Source organism: Batrachochytrium dendrobatidis, assembly GCF_000203795.2.
Source record: "Batrachochytrium dendrobatidis JAM81 unplaced genomic scaffold BATDEscaffold_1, whole genome shotgun sequence".
Taxonomy (NCBI): Eukaryota; Fungi; Chytridiomycota; class Chytridiomycetes; order Rhizophydiales; genus Batrachochytrium; species Batrachochytrium dendrobatidis.
Genome location: NW_006281099.1, coordinates 4,325,469 through 4,342,308, shown reverse-complemented (window position 1 = coordinate 4,342,308; position 16,840 = coordinate 4,325,469). Strand labels below are relative to the sequence as shown.

The window sequence follows — 16,840 nt, the reverse complement described above, 5'->3', positions numbered from 1 at the left end:
CACATATTTTAAAGTTGTACATTCAAAAGCTACTCGAGATTTAATGTATTCGACACCTACCATCTTCGGAAATGACTTCAACTTCACCTCGAAGCACAAAGAACATGGCACGGCCCACCTCGCCTTTACGAATTACATACGCACCATCGCTAAACACTCGCGTTTTCATTAGATTTGTGAGCGTATCGATAAACCCTGTGTTGCTTGCATACTCTTTAAACAAGAGGTGGTCTTCAAGAAATCCACGGATGGATATGTCCATTTGGAGCGAGGGTTGATGTTGTATCGAGTGTAGACGGCTTTGAGTTTATGGAACTGCTTGGGATTTAAAAACGTGACAGTTTACAGCTGAAAACAATAGAATGAGAACGAGATGAATATTTATTTATATTTCAGGAACCCAATTTTGTCATGTTTTGAAAACATTCCGATAGTATCAAGCAGGCTACTTTTACAGCATTTCAAACCCGTGGATTCCTGCAAAACTGCACAATTGGTTAGCGTAGATTCCAAGTGCAACGTCAGTTTTTGTCAGAACAAGACCAGAATGGCATTGTCCTATATTGAGTCGAGTGGACCAGCAGATGTGTCAACAAGTCAGATTGTCGCCGCGATGCAGGAAACACGGGTGATGGATGCCTCTATCCAAATCAGAAAATGAACCTACCGATATTTGCAAAAAAGCAGCATTACCAAACAAGAATCTGACCACACAAAAGTGTGGTTGAATGAGTTTTACGTAAATGCTTTTTAAAAAGCATGATACGCTGATGGTGACAATCACCTGCAATGTGTCGTTTTATATTTACATTCTCATTACCAATAACTGTAACTCAGCCTTTTAAATACTATATTGCTTCATTTCCACCAAACTATGGTTAATATATTTAAAAATTAGCAATATTCATTCAAGATGTGTCGGGCTGTTTTTCTTCGGAAACGGGCATTTGCTGTAATAGCTGAGTAAATTGTGTACTGATACCAGCAAGCTGCATTTGGATTTGTTCAATAGCTTTTAGCCGTTTAATAATTACAAATCGAGTGTTGCCTTCCATAGATTTGAGCTCCTCGTCAGTCAATCTATCCAACACCTGCAGCGACGCGGCTAAAATTTGAAATTCAAAGCAACAAGCAATGCAATAAAAAATAAACTCTCAAAGCTCAAAGCTCAATTATCAATAAAATATATACAAAAGCAATGTATTCGCTACCTTCTGGCGGAATCATATCATTTCGCATGGGACCTAGCGGAGTGAGATAAACTTGCTGATGGCCCAACACACCGTTTGCAAGTACTCCCATTGTGACTGGCGGCGCAGCAGGATGTTGTAATGGATCTAAATACGCTGGAGTTGGAAGCAAAGGCATGGGTCCTGCTTGTGGCATATAACCTGGAGGAAGCATAGCTGGTGGTGCTTGGGGAAATATATGGGGCGGCAAATTTCCTGCAAAAGGCTGAATGGGTGGATAGGCAGCAGCCGCGGCAGGATCTGGAACCGGTACTTGTGCTGGTGGTGTTGCTGATAAATCTGTACATCAAATAGATAGTTTAGTAAATAATGAATTTACACCAAAACTAAGTCTGAATTAAAACTGTACTCACTAGGCATATCTAGAACCGATCGACGACTACAAAAAGTTTAAATGGATATTAATAAAAGTAAACAGCAAAATAATTCGAATATTCTTATAGCCATGTTTACCAAGTGGGACAAGCCTGCTGACGTTCTAACCAGCTGCGAAGACATCGAAAATGAAAAACATGTCCACACGGGAGTCGTTTGGGAGCAATAGGATTGGCACGATGACCAACACCTGCTGCTGCACGTGCAGCAAACCCAACAGGAGCAGGTGGAGGTACTACAGCAGGCACAGCAATCATTTCTTCACGACAAACAATACACACTCGATCCATCTGTGCCAACTCAGCTTCTGTTGCATTTGGATACCGTTGATCCATGTTGGCCGTTGCACGGTAGTATTTGATGAGATCGCCACACTTTTGAATAACACTTCGCAAAGTCATGTACAAGTCACGCACAATATGCAGCGGAATGCTATAAAAATGCATGATCGCGAGGAAAAACAACGAATACCCAACCAGTTTCAAAACATCTAAATGTAGCCCACATTAAGATGAGCATATATAGATGATGAAAAATGACTATATATCTGAAGCCTAATAATACATACCAACAGTCAATTCAACGTAACAGAAATATATGGATTTATCTTCCCATGGAGCTTCGCTTCGCAAATCAATGTTGTGTAAAATATACTTTGCGCAAATGGAGATGAGCACAATCAGTCTGATTGAATACTATTCAAACGTTTTAAATTAGAACCACGGTATAAAAACAAAAAACTCGTCATTGATGTGCATGCAACATACTTCGAATGCAAATAAAATCATCATTGTTGGTCCATGAGCAACCACGCTATTGACGGCATATCCAAGAAAAGCGACATCAACTAGCAGCAAAAAACCCATTGCAGACAGAGTCCGAATATGAAATAAAGCAGTGATATCGTTGGATTGTTCCATCTATCAAAAAAATCAAAATATTAGCTATACTATAATCTATGCTATCGAAAACGAACGCGGATTATACATCTGTGGCGATCCTGTCATGTATCTACAAGAAACTACTCACGTGGTCGACCTTGTCTGCACAGATCCAGTGAAACATCTTGACAAGCAGCAGTAGTACAAAAAACAATACAAATCGCCATTCAAACTCGTACTTGAATATGGTCATTGCGATGCATGTATCCATAACAGAGGACCAGGATCGTTCATATAAATGCTAGATGAATTACAATTGAAAATCCCGTTCAAATAAAAGCAAAACGTTAAACATGCTAGCCCGGTTTGAATACAATAAGGAATCCAGTAGCGAATGATCCACAATAGGAAAGAATACCTCGACTTCAATAGCACGTAGCTCTCCAAATAAAAGTAGCTGAAGAGCATGGCCACATAGATATATCAAGTAGAAAGCAGAGCAGCTTAAAATCTAAAATAGTTTAATATTCATAGCAGGATATTGAGTAGGATTGGCTACAGATCAGCAGCATTGATATAAACTTGGCAAGCAATGATGGCAGCAATATGTACCAGTAAACTACCAGAGCTTTGGGCTATATGGACGCATGCAGGGAAAAACATTCCATGACGCTGCACAAATGCATTGTAAAGTACAAGCAAAGAAAGAGTAATACTGACACCACCAAAGAGGGTTACTCTAGATACTGCCATGACGAATAGTAAAGTTGCAGTTTTGACTTTGATTTCAACTGCTTCATAGTCACGTGTTGAATTCACGTGATTTGGTGTATTGTTTTCCAGCACAGGATATTATGCTTTGACAATAAACGTGAAGCCATCTCGACTTTATAAATCTCTTGAAATCCACAATCTCAACCGGATCCCTCTGTGCCAAATCTACATAGCTGTTCAAAAATAAATTGTATTTCAATTATGCAGTGGCTTTTACTTGCTTTATGGACCACACTTGCAGCAGCCGATAGAGTCTCTGTAGAATGCATTCCGAAAGACCATTCTTTGGTAAATACTGGGATAAATCGCGCCGTGGTAAGCATCGCTGCTCCACAACGATCCAATATGTTTATAAACATGAGCGTCCAAAACACAACTGTAAGTATTGCCTTTTAACATGCCTCTCACAATTTATATGGCAGTTATTTTACGAATCTGTAAACTTGACTCGGTCAAAATGAATTAGTCTCGATGATTAAATATCACCTGAAACTTCGCGTCTGACATTTTTGAAATTACACCCTATTGATTTGAAATGTACTAGTTTAAAGTCAGTATCAATGCAGCTGCATCCGATCTTTTTGTTCCTGTGGTGGGTATAAACGATTATACAGGACAAACAATCAATATTTCTCCGACAGGTCCAACACAGACGGTTTCAATTATAGAAAACGATGTAAATACAGGGTTTGGATTTCAAGGAACAGTGTCCATTCCAGGTACTCAATTAAATTCCTCAAACGCACCTATATTTGGAATCAAATCTCAAGATACCAATACTTTACCCATCTACACCGCCAATCAGGGATACTTTGGATTAGGTTATCCCCAGGGAGCAAAATACGTTGCGAATCCACCAACAGTAGTTGATGCTTTTATTAGTTCTGGAAACATGATAAAAAATGAGATTGCTCTTCAAATGTGCTCACCAGTATTTTCAAGTCTCGCCTATATAGATATTGGCAACTCGCAGCCATCTACAAAGTGCGGATCAAATGGAATTCCAACCATCTGGGCATCTTCGCCAGATAGATCTAGTATTTCTTTAAACGTAAAAGCTGTGACTGTAAATTCAAATCCTATACCATTTCCAGCTTCATTCCAGATGGGTACAGGCGCGGCTAAATGGTCACAAATCGATACCATCCAAAGCGTGATTCTTCTTCCGTCAAGCATGTTTTCTATTTTTGTAAATGCGCTAATAGGATCGGGCGGATTGCCTCCTGATCTTTTACAGTCTTCAAATCTGTCTCCATTTTTATTTGGCGAAACAGTATACAGACCTGCTTACACCATTTTTTGGTACAACCTGCCTACAATTTCGTTTGATATCGTATCCAATCAAATTGGTCCAGATGGCATCAATAACGCAACACTTCGAATCACTTTGGGACCACACCAATACATTATCAAAGATGCTCAAGGCAACTGTGAGTACAATCATATTGAAAGCGTGTCTAAACTATTTTCATCACTACACTTGCTAATATACCATACACATTATATATGTTCAAGTCTTTATGGGGATTTCTATTGGTGACGATTCAAAAGTGGTGTTTGGTCAATCGTTTTTATATTCCTTGAATGTCGTTTTAGATCGCGCCAATGGGTACATTGGATTTTCTCCTGGTTGTGCTTGCCAGACCAATGTCGATGGATTCCCAATAATCCAACCACCAAATGCTGGATCGATCCCATCTGGGTAAATTGATGTGTATTTTAAACATGATATACATGAAGCAACTGTGATTTATATATAGTATTGATATCTTGTAAAATTTAATTTGTAGAATCGTATCATCTGGTAATTCTACCACAACTACCAGTACAGCTTCTCAGACAGCCCAGTCAACACAAACAGGTAATGCATTTAATTGACCATGTCTTGACCTAGTGAAAAAATAAGCTAAACTTTTTGTTTAATGATTTAATCTGCAAATACTTTTAGCCGTTGTAAGTTCAGCAAGAAAAGCCGCTATACCATCTGGTCTTGGTTTATCATTCATCTCTACTCTACTCGTCAGTATTATCCTATTGGCCTAATTTTATTTTCTACAGTAGACCCAACAAAAACATAAACTGATGTTCAAACTTGTTCATCATTGCCTATCAATTATGAAATTCGCTTTTTAACCCTGTTAGTTGATATTTGACTTGATTAAAGTTACGGCCAGTATCCACATAAAATGAACCATCTTTTTTACATTATTTATCTTGGATTGATCATTTTGCTTCGAAATAAACAATCATCAAATATTCGTTGAGTTTCTACTACAAAATGACTATTTCTTTATACGAGCTCTGTTGTACTTCAATATCAGGCATGTAATTGTTGTTTGTATACCAGTTAGTGTTTGGATTGCAAGAAAAGAAAGTTGGAGATTGAAAAGATGTGGAATGTATTAGAACAGAGATGTGAATATTCACCCAGTATTTTTTACAAAAATCAGCACAAAAATAGTAAACTAAACGAGTTTGAAAGACACGATCTTGCTCAATAAGATTGGTATCAAACATGGACTGCTCGTTTATCATGTATTTTGATTCTCGTGGTTCATTTACGTGAATACGACTGTAAATTGGAATGAAAAATGTTCGATTTAGTCAACTTTCATCTACATGGCAAAATGCTCAAGCCACATGTGACTACAAAATATATTTATTTGCGACCAGGTCGGTTTGGTTTTGCAAATGCAGGCTTTCTAAGCGCAGATGGGGAAGCCTTTTCAGTAACTTGCTTGCAGTGATCTTCAAAACTTGATACAAATTCATCCACTGTATCCACCTCAAACTATGGTGTACAAGTCAAAAATATGTAGATATTAGCTTGTTAGACTATTAATCGTCAAATGCACACAATCTGGATATACCTTTGCTTTAATGCCGAGTCCCAAAATTGCCTCAGCTTCGCCAACGACGTATGAACGAGATGCAGCAAACAGCATTCTTTCTTTTACTTTACATTCAGGAGGCGATACATATGCAAATGCTAAAAATCAAAATAGTTTTAAATGTACACGCTCATATGATATAGATTCGCTTGAAATATGATGCAGTTCAATAACATACCATAATCATCACTTGATACAGACTTGAAAAAGATGAATCGAGGAGCTTGTGAATCAATTTTTCCATGAATTTCTGACAATTGAATAGACGCAGAACAATCCAAAAGCATAGTTTCTGTTTCTGGATCTACTCGCTAAGTAATATTACAAAAAGCGTTAAAATTACCGCCAATATAATACTAGTCAAACACTTGTACATTAAATGATAGATAAACTTACAAGAGAGATAAAGTTAATCGAACCATTTTTCAATTCTTTGAATGCTTGGTTAGCTTCTAAAGTAAATTGAAATGCAACTCCAGGTGCATTAGATCTGCGTGACGATATGCCAATTTCTGCTGTACTCTAAATGAAATTTAAAAAATCCATATCAAATATTAGTAACTTGCATTATTGAAGTAATAAAACAGCAGTCCAAGTAAACCAACCTCGGAAGCCTTGACAGCAGCAGCTTCAAGTTCCCGTTCGGTGAGTGGGGCTTCTGCATGACTGTGCTTGACATGACAATGAAACCCTTCCAACGATAGATCATCCTTTAGCAATGCAAAATAGTTAGTTTGATTCATGTCTTTACAAGTTGACATTACTCATGCAACTTATAGGCGTATTCACGTAAAATGGGTCATTAAATAACAGTTCAAATACGTAATAAACAGCCAGTCTCATGTAATGATAATTCTCATCAAATTTACTGCAAACATTGAGTGATTGACATGGAAACAACAGTTGCATTCCCAAGATGTGCAATCATTGTTTTTTAAACTAGAACGCAAATGTATCCGAGATTCAGAACAATCAAACTCAATATCTGGATTTAGACTTGGTGATCACGTAATGTATAGTTATGCAAAAAAGAAACAAGACAAGTTCAAGACCATACTCTGATTGTATGCACCATATAATAGATGTTTGAAGAATTGAGAATGTTAATTTACATGAACAATCGTAGTTCAAAAGTTACCTTGGTGGTGGCATACACAGTATCAACAAAGTTTGAATCACCGAGCTCTTTTGTAAGCGTAGATTTAGATGCGGCATACAGCATCTTATCACGTACCTATATGCATAATCATTGCTTTAAATAGTGAATTTGACTGCCAAGCTTGAGATATTAATTCCAGTTCAAAAACGACAGATTCAGAATAACTTTACTTTGGCAGTATCGGGAACAAACTGCATAAATACCCATTCGTAAGAACCCATTTCATTGATTCGAGAATCAGTTCTATACATGATATAACAAGGGGTGCTTTCTTGTAACCATTCACCCAGTTTTTCAAAGTCTAAATACAATCAAATGGTTGCAGATACATGCGGTTAATGCACAACAGTAGAAAAGTAATTCAAGATATAAACAATGACAAAATACCTTTTTCCCAAGTTCCAGATACATGTATAGTGCCAGTAACATTGATACTTTCTATAAATCAAAATGCACAACTATAGTTTAGATCTGTAATAAACCGACTGCTTAATCAACAGTAATCAACTAACCATTGACAATTTTGGAGCAAATTGCTCTCACTTTATTATCTGTAGTATTGCATTCGCAGAACAACGATACCAATTCTGCTGCAGGTCTGATGCCTGATTGGTGGGTCATGTTGAGCGTGAAGATCGTGTTGCTCAAACATGACAACTCAACCACCAAATCACCTGATGTCACCTGTGTGTTGGTTGACTTTGAAAATCAGACACTTTGCAGCAATAATCAGCAATGGGAAGACGAGCAGCAAATACGAGCACTGCCAAACCCACTGAAAGTGAAACTCCTAGTAAACGTGCTTCCAGATCTTCAAATCCTATTACTTCTCAAGTCAGTTCAGAATCGCCTAAAAAGGCTGCTGCAACTCCAAAATCTAAACGAGCTCCTGCTACACCCACAAAAACTCCAAAAAGAAAGACAAAGGCTGCTTCTACTCCAGAAAAACAAGATGCTATAGACACTGCAGATGATTCTGAGCTCCCTGTTGATTTGTCAGATCCCATTTTAGAGTCTAGTAAAAATATATCAACAGATTTACAATCCCAATCAATAAATATACTTGAAACTACTCAAGCCATTGATGAACCGTCAGAAACCTCCAATCTACCATCAACATATGAATCCACAATGGTATTGGACGACTCGACTCAAACCATTTCATCTAGCATTGATGACTTGGTTTCTGCTGATCTTTCAACCGAAAGTATCCAACCCGAAACAGTTGAGCCAACTCCGAGTACTTTCCAATCTATTGTAGAATCACACACATCTTCTGTAGCAGATGAATCTGTTGGCAGAGGATTGCATAAGCGCAAATCTGTATCCGATGACATGGACAACAATCCCGAAGCCAAAAAGCGTAGCAAGCGCATGTTTCAAATGCTGGTTGGTACTCTGCAAACTGCCAAGAAGGATCAAGATACCAACATGTCGGAAGCAGTAAGTACTGAATCTTGATGCCACAATTGTATATATATATTAACTTTTATTTTGGCAATCACAAGGCCATTAGACGCCAAACTATCGAACAACGACTTGCAGAGAAACTCGTCAAGGAAAAGGCAGAGCTGGCAGATCGCATAAAGAAAGAACGGGAAGCTGTAATTGAAAAGCGTCGACTTACAGAACAAAAAATCAAAGATATTTCTGTAAGCATGGTTTGCATCATCAGTTTATTCGATCCATGCATAGTTTGTCAATTAAATACCAACTGTTGATGAATATTAGGAAGAAATTATCGAGTCTCAAAAAAAATGTTTGGAAAAGTTTATCTTTACAAAAGCATCGCCAGGAGTGTATTTTATGCCTGCCAATCATAACGATCGTACAAAAAAGGTTCTGGTGTCTGCCATCACGGTCAAGACCGAGGCTGTATCTAATGCTGATCAACCTTCAAGTCATACCAGCATAATATCTGTATAAACCACTTTGAATTTGCAAAACTGTTTTTACAATGTATTCAGTATTGGTTGTTATTATCAAGAGAAAACAATGAGACTATACTGTCAAGTGGTAGTCAAAACACGTGCTGGAAACTAGGTTGAACCCATCATGTTTGACTTGGACTCGGTTTATTGAAAAGTATTACTGGCTACTGGATATGAATATAATGGTTAGTTTGACTCAACTCCAATTATACATGATTTTTGAGCATTCAACCCATGGCTCGGTCAATTTATTAAGCAATTATTGTAATCAGTAATCGGGTGTGCGTGACACTAGTTTTTGAACCATTTCAAAGGCACTGCTTGAGTATGGATACACTCGGCACCTATAGTTTATTGTATAAACGAGTATACAGTTTAAATTGCAATAAACGTGTGAATGCAATTCAGATACTTGCTACATGCTTGTGCATTGATAAAACAAAACATAAGCATCTCTACTTTGACCAAACTCGAGGTCATTGCATTGGCTTCCGATCGAGTCACTCCACAAATGCCAATGGCCTGTATCTGTATTGCGCGTATGAGAAGTGTAATGTCCGCCATGCAATTCACCAGAATGGTTTGATACTGCAACCAAGTCATACTCTGCTGAAGTGAGTTCAGAAGTGTAGGCATTCATTGTAAACTGATGTATGGGAAACGTCACCATTGTATGAAGCTTACGGCTTGGTATATCTGTCAAGGGCAAAACCTGAAACCGTTTTAAATCTATTGTAATAATCAGTTCAATTAGTCGAATCAGTCCAATCAGTCCAAACAGTGCAATCAGTCAAAAGTAAATATGACTACACCAACATTTTAATAGTGTACAAAGATCATTCATGACACTTACGGATAACAAGCACCGATGGAAGACGTGAGATTCCAAGTTGCTTGATGGCCAATGTGTCACATTTACATTTACCACATCGATATGTATCTAGTTTTTCAGCCTCGAAAAATGAATCTAGACATTGATCAAGAGTCACACCATCTTGGTCTATTTGCAAATTCGATGAGATCAAAGGAGCCGAAATGTCCCAAAATGTATCAAATGTGGTGGATGTGGTCTGGCATTCAAGGCATGTTACAGTACTTTGAAGTTGGCCACTAAAAATATCACATATTGGACTGTTGTTGAACTTTTTGTATCTATTCCATGACACGATTGTCTTTTGCCTGGTTCTATAATTCCAAGGTATTACAATATGCAAAAATAGTAAATGTGACCGAGTAGGATGGTGGGTAGAGTTGCAACATTACAATTAAACAGTCAACAATCAGTAATGGACCTACGTCAGTTGATCATACTGTTCATCGGTATAGGAAAACTTTGTTGGTCGTCCAGTATTCACGTCTTCGTGTAATCCATCCAGCAAAAACCGTAAAAATTCTAAATATCTCAGCCAAACAGTTAGTTTAAAACACTATAAATCAAATTGGCAGGCGTTGTCACCGTATACCTTGTGAATCATGCTGACTGCCAAGCAAATCAAAAAAATGAGTAAATGTGTTGAAAATAGCAGAATCACCAATTACTATAGCAGATAACAAAACCGTACTTGTAACCGCTAAACTGCGGAGCCAACAGTTCGATTTGACGTTTTAATAGTAACGGCGATGCTATTTTGCCACGTCCTGCTGAATCGACATGGTTGATGTTTTTTACAAACTCGCCAAATGTTTTTGCAATCAATCCCTTGGTGCTACTTTGTAAATTAAAATGGGATAGATACTGTCCAGATTCAAAATACGCCATAAACTTTCCAATAGAAAATAAACACTGCAAGATAGAGTTCATAAAACACTACAGTAACCCAATGCATCATTTAGTTTGGTTTTAAACATGGACATTAGTTAAACCACAGCCATATTGTCCAATGGACATAAATATTATTTGCAAAATAGCTTACTGTGTTGCCCAAATTTTTCAATCCGATCGTGTATCCTCGTGAACGATACAAGCCACCACTTGCACTATTTTGTACATCATGAAATGCTACTGACGGTTCACGTAACAGTTCTTTTAATTCTGGATGTATACCTGATTGATTTGTACATATGCTGTTGTATTCATTTAATCCCGTTTGGATTGCAGTAGTGGTGTGTATGTCATTTGATTGCAAGCGTGATATATCTGCATTGTGGTGTGTATACAACGACTGCCTGGAATGACTGTAGGAGTTTGCAATGTGATTTGTAGCCAAGTTGTGGCTTGACATTGATTGTGTAGAAACAATCGATTCGGCAGAATTGTTATTCAGAGATTTATTATGAGGTTTATCATACGATATGGAGCGTGCATTACAAATTAGACCACTTGTTTGGCGCATATTATGAGGATGATTTGTATTATGTATACTTGAACTGTGCGATGGTGTGGAAATTGGGAATGAAATGTGTTTTGACTGAGCAGATACGATATTTGTATAGGCGATCTCGTCTAAAATAGGTCTAGATTGTGACCGAATCGGTTGTGTATGGCATGTGGGTATGTTTGATATATGATATGATTGTTGATGCAGTTCACTAATAGGTGTATTGGGCTGCGGCGCTGCTAATTTGATTCTGGATCTGCGAATTTCACGGGCTGTATGATTTACTCCTGAATAGGATGGCGGAATGGATGCAGGCGGCACTGGGTTTTTAAAAAGTGATGCTTGATCATGATTTGATTTACAAGCAGATCTGTCGTTCATAAAACATGTTCAAGTTAACTAGTCTCAAATACTACACTGATGCGTTTTACAAACTCTTGAACACTTACACGACTGATTTTTGATTTTGTTTAAAGGTGGATGTGTTGCTTTTTCTTGAACAAGTGGTTATAGACGATGATCGAATGGGGATTGTAATTTTTGAACCACAAAATTGTATTGTGCTTTCTGATTCTACCGCAGCACTATAGTGGGTCAAATTCAATTGATTAAATACACGTCGGGTTGCATCTTGAATGGAATTTGTCGAAACTCGAGGTAATTGTGATGAATCGTTATAAGCCGAAAACCGACACTGAGCCGTATGGGTTTGTGTAGTTTTATTAGATGGCTGAAAAGGTAATGAAGATTCTCTCTTGTTAATGGTGGTGGAAATTGAATAGCTTTTTGGGGCTGTTTTAGTTGTGCGTTTTGTAGGCTCAGGTTTAGGTAAGATATTTAAGCGCGACGATGAGGAAGCAGTGTTATGGCGAGTCGAATGTGCATGTATAGAATCATGAGTTTTTGTGGCTACGGAGTAGGCATGAATAGTAGTTGAAATGTGTCTAGTATGGCAAGAATCTAATGGCATAACAGTTGAATTGCATAAAACAGGATAATGGCGAGCAGAAGCCATTTTTAATAAATACTTTCATGAAATAGCAAAGCAAATAGTGCAAGTGTATTGATGGCATTGCATTTACCATTTATTCACGTAAAATGGAATACTTGCATTTATCTTTCAGGGACTGTCCCTATTTTGCTTTGGAATATAAAGTGGCTAAACATTCGCTGCGCTTTCCTACCAGAAATTGACTGTTTTCCAATAGACAACGTCCATCATATGATGCGCTGTGTTGTATTCTAAAATCATACACTCGCAGTTTAGTTTAAAACCCGCACGTCTCGAAAGTGTAACTGATGTTACTATTTTGATTGCCCAATCTCAACTCAATCTGTAAGAGGGTTGGAGATTGAACAAGTGTGGAATGAAACCCATTCAAGTCACGTGGATAGGGTGTAGTATAAATAAGGCGTGCTCGAATGTTTGCAATCAATTCAATAGTGTTGGTGACACGAATGAGATTGTATGATGGGTGGACATTCTCGCAACAGACCGGAACAAGCTAATAAAACAAAATACATTTCTACAACAAAGCACACAGAAACGGCATACTTGAGCAAGATTAAAAAACCAAGCAAAAGGGTTGTTATGCCAACTGTTGATAATACCAACCAAGAAAAAAGCTCAGTAGAGGACACTGCTACAGAAACCAATTCTAATATCAATGATAATGTGGCCATGTCTTGCTCCTGCTCTTACTCATCCAACCAATCAAGCAACTTATATACTGATACAAATAGTAACATTGATGCTGACTGCAACCACTCGGACTTGAATACTGGCAATTATTATACTACAGTCAACCATAGTCCAACAAATACTGTGCTGCTACATTCTCAAATACTTACGAGTTTGGCAGATGCATTTCCTGACCACACAGAATCTGCTGTTTTGGATAGCCTGCAAGTCTGTAACTGGGATGCTGATCAAGCTGCCGATCGTCTGTATGCTCTGTCACTAAACTCCACTGTCGTATCAGAAGAGCAAGCATTAGAGTTTCCATCAGAAGAGGTTCGAATGCAAGTCATTCAACCACGAAACATGCTCACTACTGCTCCATTGACTGCAAAACAACGCATGAAGTTACTTCAGAAACAGTCCAAACAAAATTCCTTGTCAGTCCCTAATCATTCTGACCAGCTCCAGCTCAGTTCTATAAACTCCATATACACAGATAAAAATCATGATCAGGATATAAAGTTGCTTGGCGAGATCTTTCCGCAAATACATTCTGATACATTGAACGATGCTTTAAATGCTCATCAAGGTGATTTGACCAATGCAGCGGCTACTCTATCCAAATGGACTCAAAAGGCTGATGGTGTTCTTGATATCAGAATGACAGAAACTTTGTTGGAAAAAATGCAGCAACTATTTCCTTTTATGCCTGCCCAACAACTTATATGTGCACTCAAAAAATGTGATGGAGATGTTACTGTTGCAGCAAATATGCTGCTCCACGAGCCAGTTTCTGTTTTATCGCCTTCTGATTCCAAATCTACAGAAAAAGACAATACCTGTTCGTATCTTAATGCAACAAAAAGCAACACTACAACAGTAACGAATCGTGTCGAGATGAACAAGAAAGAGAAGCAAAATCCTGGCACGTTGGGTTTGTTTGAAAATGGATATACCAACGCACAATCAGACAAAGGTGGCGAGTTTTCTTGGACATATATGGGCAATCAACTTTCTACTATATCAGGCAAATCACAATTAGCTACAAGCACTGGCTCTAAATTTGCGTTTTCTGGATCATCGAATGAGGAAGATCCGCATATATTGCGATCCAAAGCACAAGAGTATCTCGAGTTACGCAACACGTCTTTCCGCAAAGCCGCATCTGCCTTTATAAAAGGGAAACCCAGTGGGAAAGCTGTTGCTGCATACTATGCACAGCGAGGCCATGACCTGTCTGCCCAGATGTGGTCTTTAAATGATCAAGCAGCTCAAGCGCAACTCGATATAAACAGGTACTATATATATGGTTATTTGAATTTTTCAGTTCAAGTGTCTTATTTTTGATGAGTTTAGAACCAAAAGCAACAACGATTGCAATGTACTGGATCTACACGGACTTAGTTTGAAGGAAGCCAAGCAAGCAGCATCTGAATATGCCAACGAATGGGCATGCAATCGTAACTCGGGACGTAAACTTAAGATTGTTACTGGAGCAGGGAATCACTCGGTTGGTGGTCAAGCAAGACTTTATTCTGGTGTATGGTCGCATCTACAAAAATGTGGATGGTCAATTGAAGCAGGCGGAAACGGATGGTTTTTTGTAATGCAATAGGACTCGCAAACTTGTTGGTTTTGATAGATGGCGTAGATTTCTTGTATAATAACACTGTTTTGTATCAAACTAGTATACATACTACTGAATGAATAAAACTATTTTCCAGATGCATTTAGCTTGGAAAGCCAAAATCAATGCAGCACAAAAACACTTGATTATGCGTGAAGATGGCTGTAATTGCATTTACATAGCCAACTAGGCGATGGAAAATCTCTCCAGCCAAGCCTTTTGCTCTACAATACGATTTATATGCAACTCAGCCTTGGCCGGTTGAAAGCAACACAAGAGCGAAGACGCTCTTGTATTGAGCATTCAAGACGATCCGCCAGTTTGTAGATTTAGCAAAACACTGGGAATGCCGATGTTCCAGGAGGAGCGACCGCTACCGCTATTCAAGACTTCAGTCTCAAGTCCTTATAGTAAAAGTAACGGCTACGACACCAATTACGGCAAGCGTCACAACGGCTGGTACGAAACGGCGCTGCGGTATGTCCGCTCTATTCTTCAGAACAAGGATACTCGCAAGGTCTTCTTTTTCTTGTTGTTGAATCTTACATTCACCTTGATAGAGTTTCTTTATGGTAATCATCGTTTCTTGTGGTCATATAGATTTTGATACATTTTAGACTGGTGTGGAACTCGAGAGGGGATTGCATCCAGGCACAAGCATCATAAACCCTTTTTGGCTAATTAACGGCTTAATTCTAATTGGCGTTAAATAGGATTTATTACAAACTCTCTTGGATTAACTGCTGATGCTGTACATATGCTATTCGATTCGACCGCCATTATATGTTCATTGATTGCATCAGTTATTACCAAACGAGAGGCTACAAATCATTATACATATGGGTAACAATTCTTGATTGAAAACCAATTCGACTGCATTCAGTGTATGCAAAGCAATCTGTCAATCAAATAAGCTAGCAGCATAGAATATCAATTACTAAATATAGACCGTACTCTGATTCAACTTATGGTTTCGAAACTTACGGGTTTACTTTTTTAATCTAATTATTATGCAGATTTGGCCGAGTAGAGACCATGACTGGATTCGTCAATGCTCTCTTGCTTGTATTTGCATCATTCCATATAATCTGGGAAGCTATCGAGAGATTTTATCAGCCAGAGATTAAGGAGGCCCAGTCGTTGCTTGTGGTGTCGATTTTAGGATTTTTGGTCAATCTAGTTGGCATCTTTGCATTTGATCACGGAGGTGTCCTGGGAAGTCATCATGGACATGATCATGGTGGTTGTGGACATGGACACGATCATGGTCATTCACATGGACACGATCATGGACATGATCATGGTCATTCGCACGGACACGATCATGGATTTAATCCTTTAATGCATGGTACATTATTCGTTGGCATATGATTCTATTTTCACATTGTCTAATCAGTCATGCTGCATCGACATTCTAGGCATGTTTTTGCATGTGCTTTCAGATACTCTTGGATCAGTTGGCGTCATTGTGTCTACTCTTTTGATCTTGATGTTTGGTAAGTCTAGATCATATCAGTGCTTTCATTTCAGATTCCGCATGGTTAAAAAATGTTACTAAGCTGAGTTGTACTCTACATGAATATAGGCTGGACATGGACAGACCCCCTTTGCTCCATCTTTATTGCTATCCTGACAATATTTACCACCTGGCCGTTGTTGAAATCAGCCGGAAACACGCTACTTCAACGTATACCGCCTCATATCGACTTGCTTTTATCAGAGGCTGAATCTCGCATTCTCTCCATTCCGGGTGTTGCCTCGACATCTCCTCCCCATTTGTGGGAACTCAATCAAGGCAACATTGTTTCTTCGATTAAAGTCATGGCGCGTCCTGGTGCGGATGAAGGGAAAATACGGCTAGAAGTTGCAGCGGTGCACAAGGAACTGTTTGGAGTGAGAAACTGTACTATTCAGGTGGATAAAGATGTCATGGCTTCGTATTGATTACATGCT

General features: G+C 38.5%; 7 protein-coding genes across 7 annotated transcripts; 4 read left to right on the top strand and 3 right to left on the bottom strand.

Moving 5' to 3' along the window:
• Positions 1-844: 844 nt before the first annotated feature.
• Positions 845-3,259, bottom strand: BATDEDRAFT_34330 (uncharacterized protein; the record flags this gene model as incomplete). Its single annotated transcript, XM_006675764.1, has 9 exons — positions 845-1,105; positions 1,212-1,529; positions 1,604-1,629; positions 1,704-2,115; positions 2,194-2,320; positions 2,393-2,545; positions 2,655-2,807; positions 2,925-3,017; positions 3,119-3,259. The coding sequence occupies 9 exons, from the start codon at positions 3,257-3,259 to the stop codon at positions 909-911; spliced, it is 1,620 nt and encodes a 539-aa protein (XP_006675827.1). The 3' UTR covers positions 845-908.
• A 378-nt stretch (positions 3,260-3,637) lies between these two features.
• Positions 3,638-5,323, top strand: BATDEDRAFT_22586 (uncharacterized protein; the record flags this gene model as incomplete). Its single annotated transcript, XM_006675540.1, has 5 exons — positions 3,638-3,658; positions 3,825-4,710; positions 4,796-4,982; positions 5,071-5,141; positions 5,229-5,323. The coding sequence occupies 5 exons, from the start codon at positions 3,638-3,640 to the stop codon at positions 5,321-5,323; spliced, it is 1,260 nt and encodes a 419-aa protein (XP_006675603.1).
• Positions 5,324-5,939: 616 nt separating this feature from the next.
• On the bottom strand, positions 5,940-7,951 carry BATDEDRAFT_85196 (uncharacterized protein; the record flags this gene model as incomplete). Its single annotated transcript, XM_006676125.1, has 9 exons — positions 5,940-6,071; positions 6,151-6,269; positions 6,350-6,482; positions 6,568-6,693; positions 6,777-6,881; positions 7,310-7,405; positions 7,501-7,631; positions 7,718-7,768; positions 7,843-7,951. 9 exons carry the CDS (start codon positions 7,949-7,951, stop codon positions 5,940-5,942), a joined length of 1,002 nt encoding a protein of 333 aa, XP_006676188.1.
• A 114-nt stretch (positions 7,952-8,065) lies between these two features.
• BATDEDRAFT_85212 (uncharacterized protein) lies at positions 8,066-9,256 on the top strand (the record flags this gene model as incomplete). The annotated part of the gene is made up of 3 exons (XM_006676400.1): positions 8,066-8,773; positions 8,839-8,982; positions 9,062-9,256. The coding sequence occupies 3 exons, from the start codon at positions 8,066-8,068 to the stop codon at positions 9,254-9,256; spliced, it is 1,047 nt and encodes a 348-aa protein (XP_006676463.1).
• A 420-nt stretch (positions 9,257-9,676) lies between these two features.
• On the bottom strand, positions 9,677-11,062 carry BATDEDRAFT_86065 (uncharacterized protein; the record flags this gene model as incomplete). The annotated part of the gene is made up of 5 exons (XM_006676124.1): positions 9,677-9,990; positions 10,115-10,446; positions 10,558-10,654; positions 10,725-10,741; positions 10,824-11,062. 5 exons carry the CDS (start codon positions 11,060-11,062, stop codon positions 9,677-9,679), a joined length of 999 nt encoding a protein of 332 aa, XP_006676187.1.
• A 1,988-nt stretch (positions 11,063-13,050) lies between these two features.
• Positions 13,051-14,875, top strand: BATDEDRAFT_22582 (uncharacterized protein; the record flags this gene model as incomplete). The annotated part of the gene is made up of 2 exons (XM_006675539.1): positions 13,051-14,555; positions 14,617-14,875. The coding sequence occupies 2 exons, from the start codon at positions 13,051-13,053 to the stop codon at positions 14,873-14,875; spliced, it is 1,764 nt and encodes a 587-aa protein (XP_006675602.1).
• A 484-nt stretch (positions 14,876-15,359) lies between these two features.
• On the top strand, positions 15,360-16,807 carry BATDEDRAFT_4771 (uncharacterized protein; the record flags this gene model as incomplete). The annotated part of the gene is made up of 5 exons (XM_006674851.1): positions 15,360-15,459; positions 15,601-15,730; positions 15,904-16,133; positions 16,306-16,383; positions 16,473-16,807. Coding segments are annotated over 5 exons (873 nt in total), but the record flags the coding sequence as incomplete, so codon positions are not given.
• Between the last annotated feature and the right edge of the window lie 33 nt (positions 16,808-16,840).